The sequence below is a fragment of the Spermophilus citellus genome, assembly GCF_964194105.1.
Source record: "Spermophilus citellus genome assembly, chromosome: 3".
In the NCBI taxonomy this organism is placed as follows: domain Eukaryota; kingdom Metazoa; phylum Chordata; class Mammalia; order Rodentia; family Sciuridae; genus Spermophilus; species Spermophilus citellus.
Window position 1 is genome coordinate 224,128,535 of NC_138184.1, and position 22,275 is coordinate 224,150,809.

Consider the following 22,275-nt stretch of genomic DNA (forward strand, 5'->3'; position numbering starts at 1 on the left):
CTTGCCGCTCTGCACTGAAGATTGGGAACTAATTTCTTTTAACTCCCTCCACTACTGGAGACTTTAGTCATCCTAGGATTCAGATAGCCCTGTGTGTGTGTTTATTTGTTTACACATCGACATTAACACATAGGTTTTGTGTTTTTCAAGTTGACAATCAAGACCTTCGACACAATGGTATCACACACAACCCAAGAAATAGCAGGTGTAACATCTGCAACTCTGGACAGCCCACCTATCCAAGCACACAGCTGCTTCCCCCCTCACCTACCCAGACAGGTTTAGCAGCCATGTAGAAGAGCCATGGTTATAGTGGGTCACCTGCCCAGAGAAGTCACAGCTTTGCCCACCCCCCAATCATGTCAGTCATAAGCTCAAGATCCCTATGCCGGCTCATGGTTCTCCCAACCCAGACACAGACACAGTCCTCCACTGCAGACAAGATAGAGCTGTCACCCATCCTAAATGTGATGTCCGAGGGAATGATGCAGTTAAAAGATGGACTCCGAGGTCACTCCAAGCAGGCTGGATCAGTCCAAGCCTAATGCTAACCCTTTATTCATTGTCTTTGTCTGCCAGGGCTGCCTGGACAAAATGCCATAGACTAGGTGGGTTGAACACAGGAAATTTATTTCCTCATGGTTCTGGGGGCTGAGAAGGTCAGTAGGGTGGTTTTTCTAAAGCCTCTCTTCTTGGCTTTCAGACCACTGTCATCTCCCTGTCTTTACATGACCTTTTCTCTGCACTAGTGCATTCCTGGTGTCTTCCTCTTCTTATAAGATACCAATTACACTGGATCAGGGTCTCATTCTTATAACCTTGTTTAAACTTGAAACCTCTTTAAAAACCTCATAGAGGTCCAAACAGAGTCAAGTAGAGTCCAAATAAAGTCCAAATGGTGTCAGGTTGGGGTTTAGTGCTTCAATAGATAAATTAGGGACTATGGGGGACCCAATTGAGTCCATAACACTCAAGATACCTCAGCATCAGATTTATGTATACTCAGTGTCTTCTCCATAATTAACTTATTTCAATTCTGTGCTCCTGTAGAATTTTGCTTATATTCGTTAATAGTAACGATCCTAGCACCACTGCTATCTGACAAAGAGGTACATTACTATCTGTTATGAGGATGCCCTGCAAAATGCATATTGTCATGCTAATGTTACACCTAAGAAGACTGAGACTCAGGAAGTACTTGGGAAAGACACACAGGCACACAGTTCACAAAGATGAATCTTTGTGACCATCGTTCCTGCTTTCCTCATCCCTGTTTGCTGCCTCCATGTGTCAAGCTGTGCCCAGCATCACCGCGTGGCTATTTGTGACCACATTGGTCCCCACCTGTCATTTTAGCAATGCCTTCCCAGCCTTACGAAGCTGCTGAGCTGACCAGTGGCTTTGCAGCCACTCCCAGCTCACTCCCCAGCCCCTTCCTACCGACTCCACCACATTCCCACTCCGTCTCCAGATCCCACTTAACCCTCCTTGACTTTATCTTTCCCACAGTGGTTATGCCTTTTAACATACAAAAAGAACTTGGTGTGGAGACTGGGCAGAAGAGTGACCAGTCTGAGTGGATAAAGTAGCTCTGAAATAGAACTTACCTTCTTAGAACACTGTTCAGCTCTGAGTTTGAAGACATGTATGTTTTTATGATTCCTCTTGATATTATTTTTGTCCTTTTGTTTAATGCGATACTGATTCTTTTGCCCCCACCTTCTGTGCATTTAATGGCTGTATTATTCATTACAGGTAGTTACAGCATTTTCATAATTAATCTTTAATTGCAACACTTGCGTAGCATTCCACATGAAAAATGATATACAAATTAAACCCACATCTCACCTTGGATAATTATCAGAGGTTTGACTAATGTGCATGAAGCCCTGGCATGGCAGGGGGCTCTTTCCAATGACAATGTGTTGATTTCCTAATTAACAAAGGTTAAGTAGCATTTTTACTTGAAGACCTATAATTTCAACTTATGACATTTGCCACAAAGAAAGATTTCTACAAAGCAATAAGTTAAACTCAGTTTTTATGGTTTCAGCACATTAACATCTTTTGCATAATATATAATGACCATTTTCAGCATAAAATATTTTTTCTTCCTCTTGACTCGATCAAGAAAGCTACGTTCAACTCACTGGCCCATTTAAATAAATGAGGGGGCCGCCTAAGTAAGAAAAAAATATCAATTTTATTTAGTCTTTCTTTTGTAGTGAGAAATGGTAATTCCATTATAAATTAACACGTAGTGAAAAAATATTTAATTTAATAAATGCAACAAATGAAAATGAGACTTAGTCATATTTTGTGATCAGTTCCAAAGAAGAGGAAAAAGCTAACAATTCAGAAAAGGAAAAAAACAAAGAAGTTTAGGAGAAAGAATTATTTACTGAAAGATAGGGAGTCACATAAACATAAAAGGAAGTGTTGTAAATCATGAGCTGGAGCAATTTAGAGCTGGGGGACCCCGAGACATCATCCAGTTCAGCCCCTGTTTCTGTGGTTGGGAAAACTGATGCTAAGAGAGATCAAGAAATTTGATAAAACCCAAGGACCAACCAAAGGCAGTCAGCATCCCTGAATGGAACAGACATAGTTGGAGAATCTCAGAACACCCAGGACCCAGGGCAGGAGCAGACAGCAGGGAAGCCTGCCCCTGCAGCCCCTTCTTCAGTGAGCCCTGTGTCCATAAGTCACCAAGTATGCACTTCTATACCTACATTTTTGTCTTAATGATATAAAAAAGATGCAATCTAATATACATTTGCTCTGCTAATTGGCCCTTTTTAAATCTCCGTTCTTGACCATGTTAACATTTACTTAGCTTTTTTTTAAATCTCTGAAGCTTCTCAGTCATTGCTGAGGATCCATTAAATACAAATTATTCCCAGAGTAAAATATGTCCTAAAGAGAGTAAAGGTTAAAATGCTGAGAGAAATAAAATCTCAAAAGTATTAGAAGAAAATAGAGTTAAATAATCATGTTAATTTAGATTGGAGAAGGTCTCTAGAAGCCCGATATTAAAGGCAGAAACCACATCAGCAACCACAGCCTTCCGGGAGAACAAGAAAACCCTCATAGGAGTTAAAAGACACAAGCTGGAAGAATATAATCACAAAATGCAAAGCAAAGAGTCAAAGCACAAAATCCTCTTTTCAATCAATAAGAAATATATCTTCCATCCACCCCAAAAAATTAAAGAACATAAATAAACAATACGATACAAAAAGGAAAACATGGGAAGTATTCCATTCTCAGTATGTGAAGCAATACCTATTAAACAGCGAGCTGCTTTTCCCCACTCAATTGAATTGTCAAATCCATGAGGATTAGCATTGGTGGGAAGGTGAACATCTTGGACCTACTAGTGAAATATTAATCGGTAAATACTTCTTGAGGAAAATAGATTCAAAATGCCTTTTAAAATGTGTGTTCAGGCCGGGGATGCCACTCTATGGTAGAGCCCTTGCCTATGGAGCACGAGGCCTGTGTTCCCCGCAGTAGCTCACACACATAAAGAACGTGTGCCTTCAGACCCAGCGGTCACACCTGGAAGTATAATCCACTAACGCCAAGGGACCAAATCTAAGGAAAAACAGGACAAGTATGACAACGTTTTTGCAAAGATCATATTATTACAACACCCTGTAAAATGGAAGTTGGAAAAAGCTAAAAAGCCCTATGGTAATGTGAGAGCAGATTAAGTGACCGCCCCTCCACCGAGAGATGCTGGGCCCATGTTAGACACCGAGTTCTGGTTGTCCACAGGTCACTTGGAAAATATCCTGTGATATGCTAAGTACAAAAAGCAAGTTTGAGAACCATAGGGCTATTATGATCCCATTGCTTCCTTTATATTATTTTTTTGCACATCTGTATGTTTATAGATAAAGTTGGAAAGGGCTGTTCCCTAAAAATAGTTGCATCTGAGGAATCTTACAGTTCTCTTTTGTGTTTTGCTTTTCAGTATGTTTACAGTTTCCACAATGAAATACTATTAATTACATTGATAATGAAACCAAAGGTGAAGGGGATAGCTAAAAATCAGTGACTTAGAAATTTCCACATATTTTGATAGGACATCATTGTGTTAATTGACTAGTGATGAAAATTCAAACAGCTATGCATTTATGTAATAAAGGCACTTTGGAAAACCCTATTGCAAGAACAAAAACCTTAGTGACTAATATGATGGGAGCCAAAATGAGATTCTAACACACAAAGAGTGGCTAATGGGTTGAAATTCTTCCAAATCAGGCAAAGCCCCAATTCTCCTCAGCTCAGAGGTATGGAGCTGGGCTGACGAGCAAATGGCGAAGTGGGAAGCCCTTCAAAGCCATTGCTTTTAATAACTTCTTTTGCCCTCTGCTACCCACCAGCTTGATCACACAGGGCATTGGACTCCCTTCAATTAATCTTTTATTCAAATATTTTATGAAAATAAAATGTTCTCTGGAGAATCATTCAAAATGATGCACTTCCCAACAGAGAAACAGGAGGCTTGGGTTTAAGTAGACAGTGGAAGGATTTCTTCACCATCTTATGGATGTGGATTCACAGACATAAGCAGAGCTGACCTGTCTCAAGTCTACTGGGATGCTCTTCTTCTCAGGACAGTAGTCCAGGTGATCAGAATCAACCGCAGCCCAACTTCTTACCCAAACTCTAGCAACCCAGTCAACAGCTCCATTGGGAAAAACATCCAAATCTCCATCTTCCTCTCTACTGAGTGGTCATCCTAATTAAGAACAAAGGCTCCAGAATAAGACAGATCTGATACAGCCTTGCCTCCAGGGCACCCTGAGTCCTGGAGTAAACTCCTTGACTTCTCTACGCCTCAGTTTCCTTGCTGTACATGAGGTCAATGACGACAATACCTACCTTGGCAGGTTGTTGTGAAGATCAGGTAAAACACCTTAAGGTGCTAGGTCGATTCCTTCTGCACAGCTTTTAATGAAAGAGTAAATCGAGTTTTATTTTTATGAACAAGCTCTCTTTTCTAACACCTCATCAGATATTTATTCCAATCATTTTACCAATTATTCATTTTGTATTTATTTCCAAAAAAGATGTTATTCTAAGATACAGATACATGTATAAATTTGTATTCCTCCTTTTATACAAGCTGCTTTAAAAAAAAAAAAAGACCATAACCAAGGATATTACAGACACAATTAAATCCACTTGGGACACATGTTTTAATGAATACTTCTATGAAATTTGTTTGGAAGATTTTAATATTTTTATGCAATGAACTTCAGCCTAACTCTATTCACTTATTCCAAAACTCACAATTAACATGTTCTTTGTGGTACATGTCTTGCAAAGACATTTAGACTAAAGCAATGAAACCTAACCCAACTTAGTAATCAACATGATTTCTATGTAAAATGATCAATTCCAACTCCCAACACCCCAGACAAGTCCTAGATACCCTTAATGTGAACCTCAAAGCAAAGCCTTTCATGAGATAAGAACCAAAACGTATAATCACATTTCAAATGGATTTATGCCTTCTGACTAATTGGCTTGTTAACTATGCTAATATATTCATGTTTCTCTTCCTTTTTTATTTCTTTCAGTAGATAATGCTACAGAACTGAATGTCATGAGATTAAAGAGCAAAGAAACTAAAGATTTCTATAAACCTCTTTTCTATAGGAAACCAGATTACGCATTTTTGTGTACCTCCAAACATTTTATTTCTCTAGCAAATTTCTCACTTCTTAGAAGACAGACTCTTTTAATTAGGTATTATAGCCTAAAGGGAGAGCTTTAACTTTTTCTGTTTAGACAAGACCAACTTGAAAGTGACAATACCAAATGTACTTAGCAGTCTCATCTTCTACTGCAATTGTTCGATCATAATGAATCAAGACAGAAACCAAGGCAGAGTTCTTCCGTGTGACCTCTTGCATTCTGTCATTCCCAGGTGGCGCTGGAGGCCAACAAGGCTTTCTGGGCTGCATCCGCTCCTTGAGGATGAATGGAGTGACACTTGACCTTGAGGAAAGAGCCAAGGTCACATCTGGGTTCAAATCTGGGTGCTCTGGCCACTGCACCAGCTATGGGACCAACTGTGAGAATGGAGGCAAATGCATAGAAAAATATCATGGCTACTCCTGCGACTGCTCAAACACAGCCTATGACGGGACCTTTTGCAACAAAGGTAAGGCAGAACCGGGTCCAGACCCATTTTTAAACATATTTTTAAGTGCATATCATCTATTTAATGATTTCTTTTTTTTTTTTTTGGCTGAAAATGAGTGCATTTTATTCTGAAGTTCAAGTGATTCTAATTCCTCTCCCACTTCAGGGAGGAAGTTCCCCAAATCATTCCCTGTAAACTGACTGAGGGGTTGCGCTGTGTCAGCATCCCTGTGGTTTAGCCTAGACTGAGACCACCCATCAAGGCATCCTCAGTAAGAGGATGAGAATGAGAATGATAGCGACAGCGACTGGCCAAAGGAGCTCTCTTGTAGGTATCGCTTGAGTCCAGTCTTAGCAACTGGAGGGACAGTGCGCTGCATTGAGACCCCTGCGTGGCAGAGGAGCAAATCAGCAGCATCTCTGCTCGCCGTGTCTTTCTAGTCTTATACGAGTCTTTGAATCCCTGATAAATTGCTATGAGCAGAATACAAGGGCCCACCGCATAAGCATGTATTCATTTGGAGTATTCCCTGTGATCCCACCTGACCAGGAAAAAAATCATTCAACTGGCCCGTGGCTTAATTTTTCATATGTAAATAAGTATGAAAAGGGGCGTGGCTGGCTCTTCTCCTAAGCTACAATAAAAATGCATGTCAATCGCTCTCCTCTCTCTAAAATGAATGTATAGCATTTGGGTAAAGTTTTGTGGAAGTGGTCTGTGCATCTCTTAATAGGACGCTTCACATAAGTAGCCCATTCATACTCTCATCAACATATGGAGGTGGTTCATGCCGGTATTATTCACCCACAAGGTGCCACATACAGAAGAAGGAATTGTTCCACAGCATTCGCTGCACTTCCAGGCTACTGCCTGTCAGGGCTAGAATATGAGCATGCAAATGAGATCAGACAGGGTTTAAAGAATGAGCATGAGGTGACAACAAAAAAAGGTGGAAAGGACATTGTGGCTGACTGATACCTTCACACGTTGACAGTGCTGCTACAGTGCATTCTTCTGCTCCAAACAACATGGTTCTGAGGTTTCCCTGTGGCATACAATGGAATAGGCTTGCAGAGCACATTAATTTTGCACTTGTAGAAATGACAGTTTTGCAATTACCATTCATTGTGCTTGATGCTAATTTAATGCAGTTGCTTCCCTTGCCAAAGTACCGTCTGAATGCAATCAAATAAGCAGGAAAGCCTGAGACATTCCACTACGCAAGTTACAATTTAAAGGAAATCACGACCCCCTTATTTTTGGAGAGTTAGGTTAAACACAGTAGCTCACACAAAATCTCGGAGGGTTAACAGGCAAGATTCACGAATACAAAAGCAGGGGCATATACCTTTTAGTTTAGCTAACATACGAGATGAAGTCAAATGAAGCTTATGTGTTGCCTTTGACATTATTTTGAGGGGTTTACACAAAAGACATCCAAATACTCTCTTCATATTTGTTCAGTAGGATGAATTACATTTGATTCAATTAGTGGCTTTTAACAAAAAAAAAAAAAAAAAAAACGTTAAAAAGTGCACAATACAGTTGGAAAGCATTTGTGAGCACCATTCCTAATAGAAACAAGGTAGAACAAGTCTTGGGGAGAAATGACAGTGGTGCTGGTTTAGAAGAATTCTGTGGCCAAATGGGAGGGGGGCCCCATTTGTGAAAGTGGTCTGCACTGAGCAATCTTCTTCACACACCAGGAGAGGCCAAGAGTGTCTTCCTGCTGAGGCTCTAGCTGGTGCTTCTGCTCTGGGCCTCACCACCCAGGGCCAGATGCCTGCACGGAAACTCCTGTGACCACTACCACCCAGATGCTGCAGCCAAACCCTCAACCTTTAAAAGAGGACCACACTCACTGGCTAAAGAATGAGCTGTCTGAGGTCCCTCCCTGTCCTCCTTTGATAGAGGTCTATGCTAAGAGGATACAGGAAGATGTTCAGTGTCTTGCTTAGTGAATGAAGAGGGTCCCAACTCACCACACACAATCCAGTTGCATGATTATATAAAATCAAAGTATGCATACACACACATGCATACACACACACAATGACGAGGAAAACCGTGAGAGTACATGACCAAAATGCTAACTGGTTGTTTTTTGCAGAATGATGAAAATACTGGTATTTTTAAAGTTTGCTTTTGGCTTACCTGTATCTTCTAATCTTTACAGAATAATACATCTAATTTCATTAATTGTTTTCTTCTTCTTGGGGGGGAAAAAACAGTACTAGGAGGCAGAGTCATTTAAGGGTTAACTGTCTCTGGTCAGAAAACACCTGCCTATTAACTAAAAATCATTTCACATCTATCAGTACTCTCTGGAGTGGAGTACATGTCCAGTGAAGATTGCATGTAATTAAGTTAGCTTGATAATCCATATCTTGATGCATTTAGTGGACTCCATTTTTTCACAGGTGTCCCAAGTGATGGCCCTTCAGATGTGCCTTACTGGGGCCAGGTTGTGTGAAAATGAAAACACTGAGGCACTTGTATCTCAGCTGTGTGAGAGGTTCACACTAAGGGTGGCTTGGGTTCCCACATGGCTCAAGGGGACAGGCAGATCAGCCAGGTGTCTCCAGGTGTGGTATTAACCCCCCGGGGATCAGTGAGCCAGCAGCCCACACTGTTTAAATTCTGTCCCTCTTTCTCCTACTCCTCCTTCCCTCCATCTCTTCCTCATCTCCCCCATCAATGCCCTCTCTATCTTGGCCTCTTTACCTGTTTCTGACTCCTGCCCTCTGCATCCCACAAACAATTTCCCTCCCTCCTTTTCTTTCCCTTGCGTGCACATTTGAATTTATAAGTCATGTTTCTATGGCTGTCACATCATTGAACTCAGGAATACAGGGATGAATACAAACAGGTCCTTCATAATTCTCTTTTGCTTTGTAGATGATACACATAAAGTCTCTCACCCACCAGCAAAAAAAAAAAAAAAAAAAAAAAAAAAATTGCAAAGCTCCTGCCCGTGGTCTAACCTCCTATTGAAAACTACTCCCAGAACCCTTTTTCAAATAGATCCATAAAGATTTGATCACCAGTTGAGGTTTATCTCTCCCCCAGCTATTTGCATCTTAAACAGGACTGCTGACTGGAAACTTCTTATGCTTTGAAGACGGTACAAGGGCATTCTGGAAATACCACACTAGACCATTTAGCCCATTCTTCATCGATCTACAGAAAACTCTGCAGTCTCCCGTCTTCTCAGGATCTTCCCCAACCAGGAGCCATTTAATTCAGCAGAGATGGGTCCATCCCATTCAGCTGTCCATTGGCTGAGGCTGCAGATGCTCCCAGGAGCAGAGATTGTCCCCACCCACAGGAAGGGTTTTAGCTGTGGGTCTTTGTGCCCAAGATTACTGGGGACCAAATGGGAATTTGTTTGGCCATGCCAAAGTGAGTTTTCTCTAATTAAGCCTATTCCTTCTGGGATAGTCAAATCATAAATTCAAGGATTTTGTGATTATCAAAGCCATTTTAATAACAAGCAGCAATTAACAGCATAGTTTGAAGCACATTCTCTTTCTCCCTCTATTTTTTCTGTTTTTAAAGCAAGGAGGGAAAATAACAAATCCATAGTGGCTAAAGCAATTTCTACATTCGATTTTTGTAGTTGAATATACAGTGAATAGTCCACAGGGAACCTCAGAATGTGACCTTGTTTAGAAATAGGGTCTTTACATAAGTCATCAAATCAAGATGAGATCTTACTGGATGGGGTAGGCCCTAAATTCAATGAGTGTGTCTTATCTGAAGAAAGAACACTGAGAGACACATAGACTCGCAAAAAGAAGACCTTGTGAAGACAGAGACAGAAAGGGAGAATACTGGGGAATGAAAATGACCGAGTTGAATTGTCATATCATGTGCATGCATGAATAATGTGGCAACAAATCTCATTATTGTGTGTAATTATAATGTACCAATAAAAACATAAGAAGAATAAAAGACAGGCAGAGACAAGAGTGATACTCTGAGGGTCAAGGTCTGCCTGGGGTTTTCAAGGCTCAAAGAAGCAAGGGAGTCTCCTTCCCTAGAGTCTTAGAAGACTCGTGGTCCTGACAGACCTGAATTTCAACTTCTGACCTCAAAAACTGTGAGTGAATACATTTCTCTTATTCTAAGGTGCCCAGTGTTGGTGCTTTGTTATGGAAGACCTAGGAAAATGAGAGACAAGTGCTAATAAAGCCTGTAGGTGCTTCATTCCTGCTCTTAACAATAATAATAGCTTGCTGAGAATTTACAATATTCTGGGCAGTGTGCTAAGCCCTGTCGTGGCATTAGCATCACTGCATCCTCTCCACGACCTGGTGAGATAGTTGCTATTATCCCCATCCCATTTTACCAAGAAGAAAACTGAGACAGATGGGTAGAGTAGCTGGTCCTAAGATCCACTCCCTTACTATAAGTGGCCATATTTCCTTTCCTTTATTTTTATTTTTATCAACAAAAATTATCTTCTAGTCCTAAAGCTTTTTGGTTATCATGATTGAGTTTTTAAAAAGTAGAATATTATTGGATGTAGAGTTTATCATAATAAAAATAGGATACAAGACTCTTTCATGCCATGTTTAGGCATAAAGCACATTTAGTTGTTGACGCATTTAACATTCATTGAACACCGTCGAAGTCCATTTTGTGCTGCTAAAACGTACTCCCACGAATGGAGTAATTTATAAGGAAAAGGAATTTCTTTGGTCCTTGGTCCTGGAGGCTGGGAAGTCCAAGGTCAAGGGGCCCACATCTGGCGAGAGCCTGCATGTTGCAGCATCTCATGGTGGAAGGCAGAAGGGCAAGAGTACACAGGAGAGCAAGGGTGGGGAAGGCCCAGGCTCATAACTACCCCCCTCCCAGCACACCAGCATTAATCCACCCAGGAGGGCCAAAAGCCTAAGGCTCCACGCTGTCGCACTGGGGACAGAGTTTCCAGCGTGTGGGATTCGAGGGACACGTTCAAATCATAGCAAACACTAATGTGCCTGGAAGCTTCGAATGTGTAGTTGCATCTGGTCACACTGAAATTTTCAAAACATTTCAATGATTTTTAGGCACAGAAACATAAATGTCTGGAGTATATGATAGCAACGCACATGAACTCACTGTCACTCAGGCCGTGAAAACAGCTCATTACGATTCCTTCACTGAGCCAAGTATAGCGAGAACTTATCATCAAGAGGCACAAAAATACCCCTTAATTCACTTGTCTGCACTTTTTTCCTATAAAAATGTTCTTGTTCATCTGCCAAACTAGGACTGCAGTTGAAAACAACTTATCTTTAAATACCGTGAAACTATTTTCTGACGTCAGGGAGTTCTGTCTTCTTGAGCATTCATGAGTTTGTTGCTTAGATAAAAGCAAAAATTTGAAGGCCCAAGGTCTCAGACTGCTAAGAGACTGAGCGTGACAGGTGGACAGTGCAGCCATCGCAGAGTTCCATCATTTATGGCCGCGGAGACGTTTACTGCCCACACTGTGGTCCAGCCACGGCTCCTACTGTCCCTCCGAGTATCATGACACTGACTTGGAGTCTATGATCTTATTATTAATGTGGCCAATTCAAGTCCCTCCTGGAAAGTGGATTAAGGAATTAGAAGTGAGTTTAAACTCAACCTTCCCTTTCCTGATGAGTAATCTTGAGAAAATCATTTAATGTCAGGGAGCCTCATCTTCAGGAGTACATAATATGTACCTCCCAAGGCCACTGTGAGGATTCGTGGGATACTGTGAGCGAATTTCCAGACAGAGAGCCTGGCACACATCAGTCCAACAGCCAAGGTCGCTTGTTGTTCTAGTTCTTCTCTCCTTTTTGGACGATGCTTCTGTTTTTGCTTTAAACTATGCCATCCCATAATCCCTGCCTAAAAGCTTGAACTGCCAATTGCCAAACTGTCATCATTTCAAAGACCCCGAGAGTCCATTGTCACTTTGGTGCTTCAGAAGCAACAGCAGCAGCATAAAATTTCATCTCTACTTAACTGGGGTCACAGTTCTAGTGTGGAAGGTAAAACCAAGTCTCAAAGCTCAATCACTGCTGGGCTGAGAAGAGTGCGGAAGATTCTGGAAGATGTGACTGGAGACAACACCCAGCATGTCTCAGGGGTCCCATCCAGTAGTACAGTTCCTGGCAAAGTGTCCACCCCTCCCCAGAGCCACACTGGTCACCAGCTCCTCCTTCAGACATCCCTTTCTGATGGAGGAAGGCCTAAGCTCAAGTCCAGGTTAAACCTCTAGGGCAGAGAAGACTTTCCCTCCTGTGCCCCAGAGGAACACTGCACGTGGGATGGGAGGAGGTGGGTTTGCCAAAAGCAATTTCAAAGCTGCATAAATCTTGCTTCTCCACAGGTTCAGGAACAGGGGACACAGTAAATCCATGGTGCACCCCTTTAGAGTGGGTTAAAAGGCTTTTAAGGAAAATTAATTAATATAAAATATTATAAACAAGTGGGGGAGGAGAAAGGGAGCAGTCTGGCACTCTGTGTCTCATCCCTGTGTGAAAGCAGGATAGCTGTTGGTAAGGGGACCCTTTCTTCAGGCCGACCTTCAGGGTCCATAATCCCAGCCTGGAAGACAGTTTCACACCAGTGGGAAGAGAGCGTTTCATGGGCTTCTTTTTCATTTCCAGTTGGAACAGGAGGTTTGATAAATTTGGAAGAAGACCCAAAGAACAAGAATAGAATCCTTTTTTTTTTCCCTTTTTCTCCTAGAGTATTATTCAAGAAGGGAAAATATCCCTTCTCTATTAGTGTGTTTCTTAAATCTTCAGGCCTTGGAAGGCAACTTGAAAGTATCATGGTACCACATGAGATAATCTGCTTAAAAGCTTTAAAAAGAGGAAAGTAGAAAAGAGGAAAAAGTGAGAAAAAAGTTACAGAGGAAAACCCACGAATATATGTAGACAAAAGAAAATGCTCTTGACTTAACTCCAGGAGTCGGAGCTGCAGAGATGGCAGCAAGTTCAGGTGATTTCATCATAGAATTTTCTGGTGGTAAAATAACAACTTCCCCCTCACCTGCAGATCTCCTTGGGGTCCCTGGTTAAGGAAAACCTAGTCAGTTAACATTCTCAAAGGAAGAGATTTAAAGCCAGTGGGTAAAAGCAGGTCCTTTGTAAAACTCTAAATGTAATAGAAGACTAAAGTTTTGGATTTTGCTTTGACTATAGGATAAGTAGCATCTTTTTTTCAAGTTTGAGCTGTTTTCTAATCCTACCAGGTTGAGTAGACAACTGAATTTTTTTCCTGTGGTTTTTATGTGTGTTGAGTGTTTTATATTTCCCATTTTCCAGCACCATCTTTACTCTAAATACTGTAAAGTTTACGAAAGTAACAATCTCATGTACTAGCTCCATGATCTCATCTGAAATTTTATACTCTTTTGTCATAAATCTAAAAGGAATCAGTTTAAATCAGTCTAAATTGTCCTAGGGTTTTGCTTTCAAATTGCTCTTGTTTGCAGCAGGATATTCACCCAGCAATGTCCACGTCGCCCTTGAGTACTTCTCCAGGTTCCCTGGAGTGCTCCCCCGGGTCATGGGTCAAGAAGACCAGCCTCCAAGGTGCATTTTCTCCACCCCACAGTTGTTCTGTGCTCTCATCATTTCTGTCCCTAGCACTGGGGCTCGTTCTAGGCATCTCTTGGCCAGAGGAAATTTATTTTCTTAAGTGATCCAGTCTAAGAGTCCAGTAAAAGGTAACGTAGCTATGTTCTGTATAAATGATGTAAGATCCAGTGGCTTGATCATTACTAGTTTCCTTTCCTCATACACACCGAGCCCAGGTTTAGTGAGATATGGGTGGGAAGCAGGACTCTGCCCGTAAGGAAGGCTCAGAGAGATGGGACAAGCACGGAATGAAGTGCAGATGATAGACCCAGCTGCAACAGGAGGGGAACGGGACAGAGTGCTGGGTGAGGCCTGGACAGGACAGCGACCCTCTTAAGTCCGCCCAAGGGGAGCATGGCTGATAGTGGTAGGTAAGGTAGGATCTCCAGGGAGACAAGCCCTTGAAAAATATTTGTCATGGGAGAATCTCAGGTCTAAAAATTCAGGAAGTCCTAGGAACCTCAGGCAAGCCAAAAATAAAAACCATTTAAAGACATGTCATTAAAACCCAAAGATACAATTTTTTAAAATATTCTAATTTTTTAAATTGCCCCTGATAATATCATTGATGTTTATAAGAAATAATTATTTGCTTTCAAACTTGTAAAATTGCTTAGAAAATTAAGTGACAAAGTATTTCAGGATTTAATCAGTGTAACTCATTTTCAACTCGTGCCCCACCAGACAATAATATTTTGTGAGGCTTTGTCTTCTTTAGTTGCTAAGAGTAAAACAATAGGGAACTTTTTCCCATTTTCCAATATTTCATTGTAATAATGTCCCTTTTTCAAAGTCCACATTCTTCTTCTCCCCATCTCTTCCCTCATCCCACCTTGCAGAGAATTTTATATGAACCCAGTGAACACCCTCGCTTTGAGCATTTTTACTTTAAGGATACCACTTCCAAGATACATCCATAAATGGATATGTAAATAACAGGTTATCCTTGCTTTCTGTCAAAGGTCTTCTTAAAACTTCTTTTTATTAACAATACATTACAAAATGTTATTTTAATATTCTGAAGTTCCAACTTAACTAATACAGATTTGTCCCCCTCTTTTGTACAAATGACTTATTTGTGCAATAAGGACCAGTTTTACTTCCTGTGTTTCTCCCCAGGGAGCTGAGTCAAGTGTGGCTCACAGAAGCACCCCAGCCCTAGCACATACGCAGATGGTTCTCTTAACAGTCCTCGCAAACACCAGACGGTTCTTTTCAGATCATATTTTCCACCCTATTCCTGTGACTAGCAACACAATCCGCACTATTCTAAACTAGTTTCGGTAGCTTGTTTGTCTTTACTTTGCTTTATTTTTGTTTTTGTTTCTATGGTACTGCGGATTGAGCCCAGGGCCTCATACATGTGACCAAACACTCTGCACTGCATCTGCAGCCCTATTCTCTTTTAATTGTTATTTTATTTTAAGACAAGGTCTTGCTAAATTGTGCAGGCTGGCCTCCAACTTGCAATCCTCTGGCCTCAGCCTTCCAAGCAGCTGAGATTATGGATGTGCACCACAGTACCCTGATCTAATTTTGTTTTTCAGAAAGAGAAATTGGTACTTTTTGAGTTTCTTTCAGTTCAAGACAGAAGCTACTGTTATATAGAACAGTGAATCCACAATCCCTAGAATTCCAGTCTCAATATTATTGAAAAGAAAAGTGAACAATCCTGTAATTATCTTGTCATTCAGTTTCTTTATAAATTGCATCAACTACACGAAATACATTACTCACAGGACTGGAAGGATCAAATAAGTTGATGCATGTAAAAATACTTTGGAAAGCATTAGGAAAATAAATAAATAAATAAATAAACATTAGAACTGGCAGAGTTCAGAGAGAAAAAAAAGAAATATGCATTGCAAGCTATTATTAAAATTATTAATATTTTTAAGGACTTGAAGTTGAGGTTCTTTTTGGTGACAGTCCTACAAAGCATAACGTGTTGTCATTCAAAAGAAAACTGAAATCCTGCATCGAGTTTTATTGTCCACATTGGTTGTGTCACTATAATTGGCAGAAAAAAGCTAGACCCCTCTACCTATTGACATCAATGTCTCCATAAGATAGTGAGATGAGTTATCTGGACACTCAGCGATCACAAAGCGCAGCAAGACTGTCCACCTCAGAGTACATATTTCATGCGGTGCTGTATTCAGTGGTTCCAATACTACATGCCATGCCCCCGAGAATTTCCATCTCTGTCATGGAATTGTCATGATCACTTAGCCTGAAACATCACTAAAGCAGAGACCACACTTGAGATTAAACAAAAATGGATTGTGAAGTGTCCTCTTGAGGTCATTACTGAGATCTTTAGCAAATAATGCTGGTGTCTTGGATATCTTATAGAGTTTCAGAAAATAAAAAGCAACCACTGTATTCTAGAACTTCATCTGAAATTGTCTTCTTATCCCTAGGGATTAATAATCCCTCTGCCTCCTCGCTATTAAGGATGGCAACGGCAGTTCCCATTCATAGGTCCAGACTTTTGTCATCTAAGCCAAACATAATGGAAATACTTACACAAGTCCACAGCTGGTCACTTCTTTGTTTTCAGAGTCAGACATTAATAAAGCTGTACATAAAGTGCTTTCTAAAACTTTACTATTGAAGTAATCTATAAATCCCTTTTAAATAGGTCTATCTTAGTTCATTGACTTTTATATTTCCTTAAAAATGCTTTATAATAGAATCTTATAAATTCAGTTAAAAATATAAACTAGGTCATGTAAATCAAATGAAAACAGTAGACCAAGTTATAAATTCCAAACGGGTTTATAGTTCCCCTTCTCTGTTCACTAGGCTAACATGCTGTCTTCTGTGACTTTGGACATGATTCTCCTGAATCATAAGCCACATGTGACTATTGTAGCATTTTGTAATTCCCTTAAAAATATCAAAGACTAGTTCAAATTGTTTTATTTCTATGACTATAATGAATTTACCATTATTCAGACTTTCATCTTTGCCCTAACATTCAAATGTCATTGGGTTACCTATTCCAACACTTCTTCAATTACTCCAAATTGTTAAGAGTTCATGAAGCTCTTTTTGTCACAAAATCAAATTATCTCTTGGTTGAAAAGGGTATTACATTCTTCTGTATTCATCTGACATTTTGTTGAACCTCTCCTTTCATGCCAGACACCTAACTAAATAACATCCGTATGTCTTACCTTATTTAATCATCTTGGTAGCTTTAAGATACAGATATTATCATCTGTATTTTGAAAATGAAGAAACCAAGACTTCCAAGAGTTGAGTTTTGCATCCAGAATCACATGGCTAGTAAGAGGTCAATTTAGGACTGGAGTCCTAGGCCCTGACACCAAGCCTAGTTGCCCACCCCGTACACCAGCTCAGTGTTTATTGTGTTGCCCACCATGGACACCAGCTCGGTGTCCTCTTTGTAACAAACTCATGGACCAGATCCAAACTGCGCTGCCAGAGAACGAGCGACCACATGAGGCAGCTCACTGGTATCTGAACATTTCCGACCCCTGGAAGGTTTTCCCTTATCCTGCTCCCTGGTCTCCATTGGGGATGGAGAATATTTTCATGAGAAAACAGTGGATATCAGGGTCAGGTCCAAATTCCTATGCCTTTATGAACTCAGGAACATTGATACACCTTCAAGATCCCCAATTTAAGGAGACAAGTAAGAGCCCATAACCTAAGCTTTGGACACGGAAACACTTAAGAGTTAAAAAATCCTAAACTCTCCTTTACTGAAACGTAAATGGATCCAAAAACTAATATGCTCACATAGTCACTGCTCCAGTTTCAGGTGCTGTCCTTCCAGTGCCCTAGAAGGTCTCGAAGGAGTACTGCCCCTGGTTAGCTGCCCAGTACATAATGGTACTTAGCGAGATCTATGAATGCTAGATGATACCTCTTACCCAAGTTGATCTCAAATAACAAGATGTTTGTTTGCATAGTTAAAGGCCCCACCATGCCCCATGGCTCTGGGTAAGGGTAGCCAGGACTTCTCTCTGTGCATGTGTCAAGGCAGAAATGACAAGAGGGACCCAGAGAGTCTGACCAAATAAATTCTTCTGACACAAGAGACCACTTTAGATTGCTTTATAACAAAGAAGGTGATTTGCAGGATAAATACAGGCCATGCCCTGTGAGTTTTCTTACTGATGAAATTCATGCTTTGAATCACTGATTGATGGCCGCTGAAGGACAGCAATCTCTCCATTGCTGGTCTGGGGATAGCGCTATGTGTAATGAGCTTTTGATGATTGAAATTCGAAAATCCAAACAAAACATGAAAACAATCAAAATAAATCCCTATGTCCATTTTTTAAAGGAGATGGGAGGATGGACCGCTGTCTCCTTACATGTTGTACAACTGTTACAAAGAAGAATTCAGTCTGCAGTTAGGAGCGTGGGTCTCAGTGTAGCGCGAGCGCCCTCATTACTGCTGCACAGCGGTGCTCTGATCACAGCATGAGCTTTCCTTCCCCTAGCCAAAGGATAATGTAAAAATTATGACACAAATAAAATATTTATGCTCTAGACAAGAGTAAAAAAAATCACAAAGCAGGACATAGCCTACAAGCATGCTGGAATCCAGAGCAGGCATCCCTCCCTTTTTATAAAACTAAACTGAGTGAATAAAGAGCTGCCCCTGCCCAGCTGCACCCCTGCCCACTGAAGGCCCAACCCCACCCCATCTCACACAAGTGCACACACACACCCGCTACCAGAGGGCATCCACCACCAATGCAATGGGGAAACCATTGATTTTTTAAAATTAAACTTTAGAGAATCTCCGACTTCAGATGGAAGAAATTGCAGAAGAGAAATGTGCCTCAAGTCCAGCTACTCTGCACCCAAAATCATTTCCTCTCAGTTACCTGACTTGTTCATCCTTTCCTGTGATCTAATGAGGAATTCTACTAATTAGGGTGTCATCTGCCTAAGCAGAAGTGGGTCTGGGAGGATGGAGAGCCCATCATTCTTGGACCACTGAGTATGGGTGGAGTCCAGGAGAATGGAGACTCTACCCAGAACAGCTGTTCTTAGGAAGGGCCACTGTGCCTGAGGGAGATGCTGGACAGGCTCCCAGGATGGGGGTAAGGTAACTTCCGCGAGGACTGAGGGGAAAGCTCTTTCATAGAGACTGCTAAGGGCATCAGGCAAAGGTGCCCTCTTTCCTCTTGACCTGGTGTCCAGAGCCAGCTGCACTGACCAGAGGGAAAGTTCTCCTTTCTTCTCTGGCAATTTCCTTGCTACCAAGATCCAGAACCCAAACTAATTGTATCAGTGCTATCATGTAGCTGCATTCTCAAATAAATCATCTTTACTCATTGATTCTCCCTGGAATATTGTGCTATGAGAAAATGTATTCTGCGTTCCCAAAATATATGTTATTTTAATGTATTAACCATCATTATGTACATAGTTTTACATGTATATATATATAGCTGGAACATTCTTCCATGAAATCACTTGGTCTTCGCATCCACCATTTTGAAATACTGCTTAATATTTCACATTTAAACTAAATATTTAATCATTAATATTACTTTAATGTTAATTCCTGTTTCCCTCAAAATGGGGAAACTGATTTCAGTTTCTCAAAATTATTTCCAATTTTTTATTGATCATAATTCTGCAGTAAGTGTATCCATGAATGACATCTCAATATGTCATATTGTAAGAGGGTACAAAATACTCCCGGCCCTGCACACAGAGCCAACCTGGTTTCTCAGGACACACACACACAGGATGCCCTGCTCTGAAGGCCATCACCAGCGTTGGCTTTTTTTTATTTCTATCCAAATAGACAAAAACAGTTCCTTGTACTTTAAGTTTGCACTTCTTCAAGGACAGGGACGAAATGTATTCGAGGGAGGTTCTGGCAGCACTGATTCACTGATGGTGGGAAAGGCCCCTGAGGCTGCCGAGAGCCTTCACGGGGCCACGTTCAGGATGGTGAAATCACCTTCCAGCCCTGAAGTTCACCTGCTGGTGTCCCAGCAGGGTCAGGAGTGGAGATGCCAACCCTCGCAGAGTTCCTAAGACACAGCCCGAAAATGAACTTCTAGAGCAATTGCCAATCCTGTATCAAAATGTAAACTATGTATGCTGTTTAACCCACTTATTACATCCAGAAGACCTAGCCTGGAGAAATCCCGGGATCAGAGACATATACATTCCCAAGAATGGCCTTCACAGCAGTATATTTGTAACAAAATGTAGAGTCAAACTAACTGTCCCTTACAACAGGAATTATTGTTAATTTGCTGTATAACCACTAGAAAGAGCAAGACATATTTATTCACATGAGATGTCCATGATATACCATTAAACTTAAGCAGAAACACATGGAAAGCGTGATCAAGTTTACCTTGAACTTCATGCTCATGTGTATGTATGTGTTATAAAATACATCACACCTGCATGCACACACAACATGAATATAATCAGATTGGATATATATTGTGTGCAAAATACACACACAATCCTTTCTGTCTTTTTTCTATGATTGTGCAAGCTAGCTACACTGGGTTACCGGTGGAGGTGATTTTTGAAAGCAAAAATAAGATGAATAGGCCTGATTCAGCTCTCAGAAGGTCATCATTTCCCTATTGCCAAACGAAGACAGGGGTGGGCACTTTACCCTCAGCCTACTGTATCACACAACAGTGAAACCGAACACTTTTCAATTTCATATGTACTCAAGTCTATCTTTTATAAACTGACCATTTATGCTCTTCGAGCATATTTACTTAATGAGTCATTCCTTCCTTTCAGCCATTAGAGGTTCCAGTTCTGGTTAAACATGATGGATTAAGCAGACCTACTTACATTTGCTTCTCCCAAAATCCCTGAAAAGGAATTTAAAAAAAAATTAAAGATATGGTCAACATGAACAAAGAGGATAGGAGAAGACAGCACCATTTATGAGGACAGCAAGCAAAGGCAGGAATGAAGTAGACAAAGGCAATCTGAATCCTAAGTTTCACTCGGGAGCAAGGAAACTGGTGCCTCTGTCCCTTCAGAAGTTTCAGAAATGGAAGCACCCAGGTTCTCAGAAAGACAAAGTTGAAACAGAAGAATCAGCTCAAAGTCTCTGTAAGAAGCTCGTCTTCTCCTGACCCCTGCAGTAGGTCAGCTGCTGAGGGCCTCAGAGGGCAGAGACTTGAGTTTACTGTCTGGATGGCTGGACCCCAGGACAGCCCCCAGAGGGGTACCAGATTTATCATGGGAACTGAGTGAACAATCTCATGGGGCTTCCAGAATCCTAACTGCAAATCTCTTAAGAGGAACATTAGAGCATCCTTGTTTGAGAAAAATAGTCATCCCTAGAGAGAAGTCCAGCAGATACAAATGGGCAGGCCTGCGAGCAGGCTGCTGGCCAAGGTGCAGTGCCTCAGCCTCAAGAGTCACCAGTCATTGATTCAAGTCTCTGACATGGCAGAGACCAAACAAACATGAAGTTTAATTACAGGTATCAAGTTGGCTGGATGAAGAGTCTCCAGGCAGCTGGGAAAGCATGACTTCTGGGTGGTATGAAGGTTTCTGCAGAAAAGATTGGCCTGGAATCTGCACTGAGAAGGAAACATTCATGGCTGGGCATAATTCAGTCAGCTGAGGACCCAGCAGATCAAACAGGCAAAGGTGAATTCACTCCCTACCCCAGAGCTGGGAAACCTCTCTCCACCTGTGGACACCAGAGCTGCAGGCTCTCCAGCCTTGGACCTCATGGACCATCACAAGTGGCCTCCAGGTTCGCAGGCCTTCAGTCTTGGACTAAGAGTTGCACCATCAACTTCCCTGGTTCTGGGGACTTCAGACGTGGACAGAGCCACACTGCCACATCCAGTCTCTATCTTCAGTGAGGGGACTTCTCAGCCTCCATAATCCTGTGAGCCAATTCCTCCCCAAACCCAGGCATACATGCACAGAGCTCCATCCTGCTGGCTGTGTCTCTCTGGAGAACTGAAACTAGTACAACGGATTTAACAGAAAGATAACTTTTGGACAACAAATTCTTCTGAAAAATAAATAAAAGAATGTCATTCATCTTTTCTGTTCCTGTTACTCTATAACAATGTGCTCCCAAAACTTAGGGATTGAAAACAACAGTGATAGTTCCATTATTTGTAATAGTTTCTGTGGATCAGGAGCTTGGAAGAGGTTTATTTGGGAGGATTTTATTTTGTTTTGTTTGCAAATGGGATGTATACATGTATTTATTGTGCATATTGGGTCAAACAACAAAACCACTGTAGCTGTATACAATAAATATAGCTAAAATAAAATGTTTCAGACCTGTGAAAAGTAAAAACTAAAGTGAGAATGAAGACATACTAATTAGGAAAGTGCCAAGAGTAAGAAAATATGAATTGTGTTATTTTTTATTATTTTTTCTTTGCTCTTTTTAGATATGCATGACAGTAGGCTGTATTTTGATACACATACATGGAGTATAACTTATTCTAATTAGGATCCCATTCTTGTGGTTGTACATTACGTGGAGTT

The 22,275-nt window shown here is 41.1% G+C and overlaps 1 protein-coding gene across 1 annotated transcript in view; it reads left to right on the forward strand.

The window, feature by feature from the left end:
- The window catches only part of CNTNAP2 (contactin associated protein 2), a 1,934,648-nt gene that overhangs the window by 1,742,862 nt on the left and 169,511 nt on the right, over positions 1 to 22,275 (forward strand). The window contains exon 18 of the mRNA XM_081283562.1: positions 5,945 to 6,181. Within this exon, the coding sequence (XP_081139688.1) occupies positions 5,945 to 6,181 (237 nt within the window). The remainder of the gene's footprint in view (positions 1 to 5,944; positions 6,182 to 22,275) is intronic.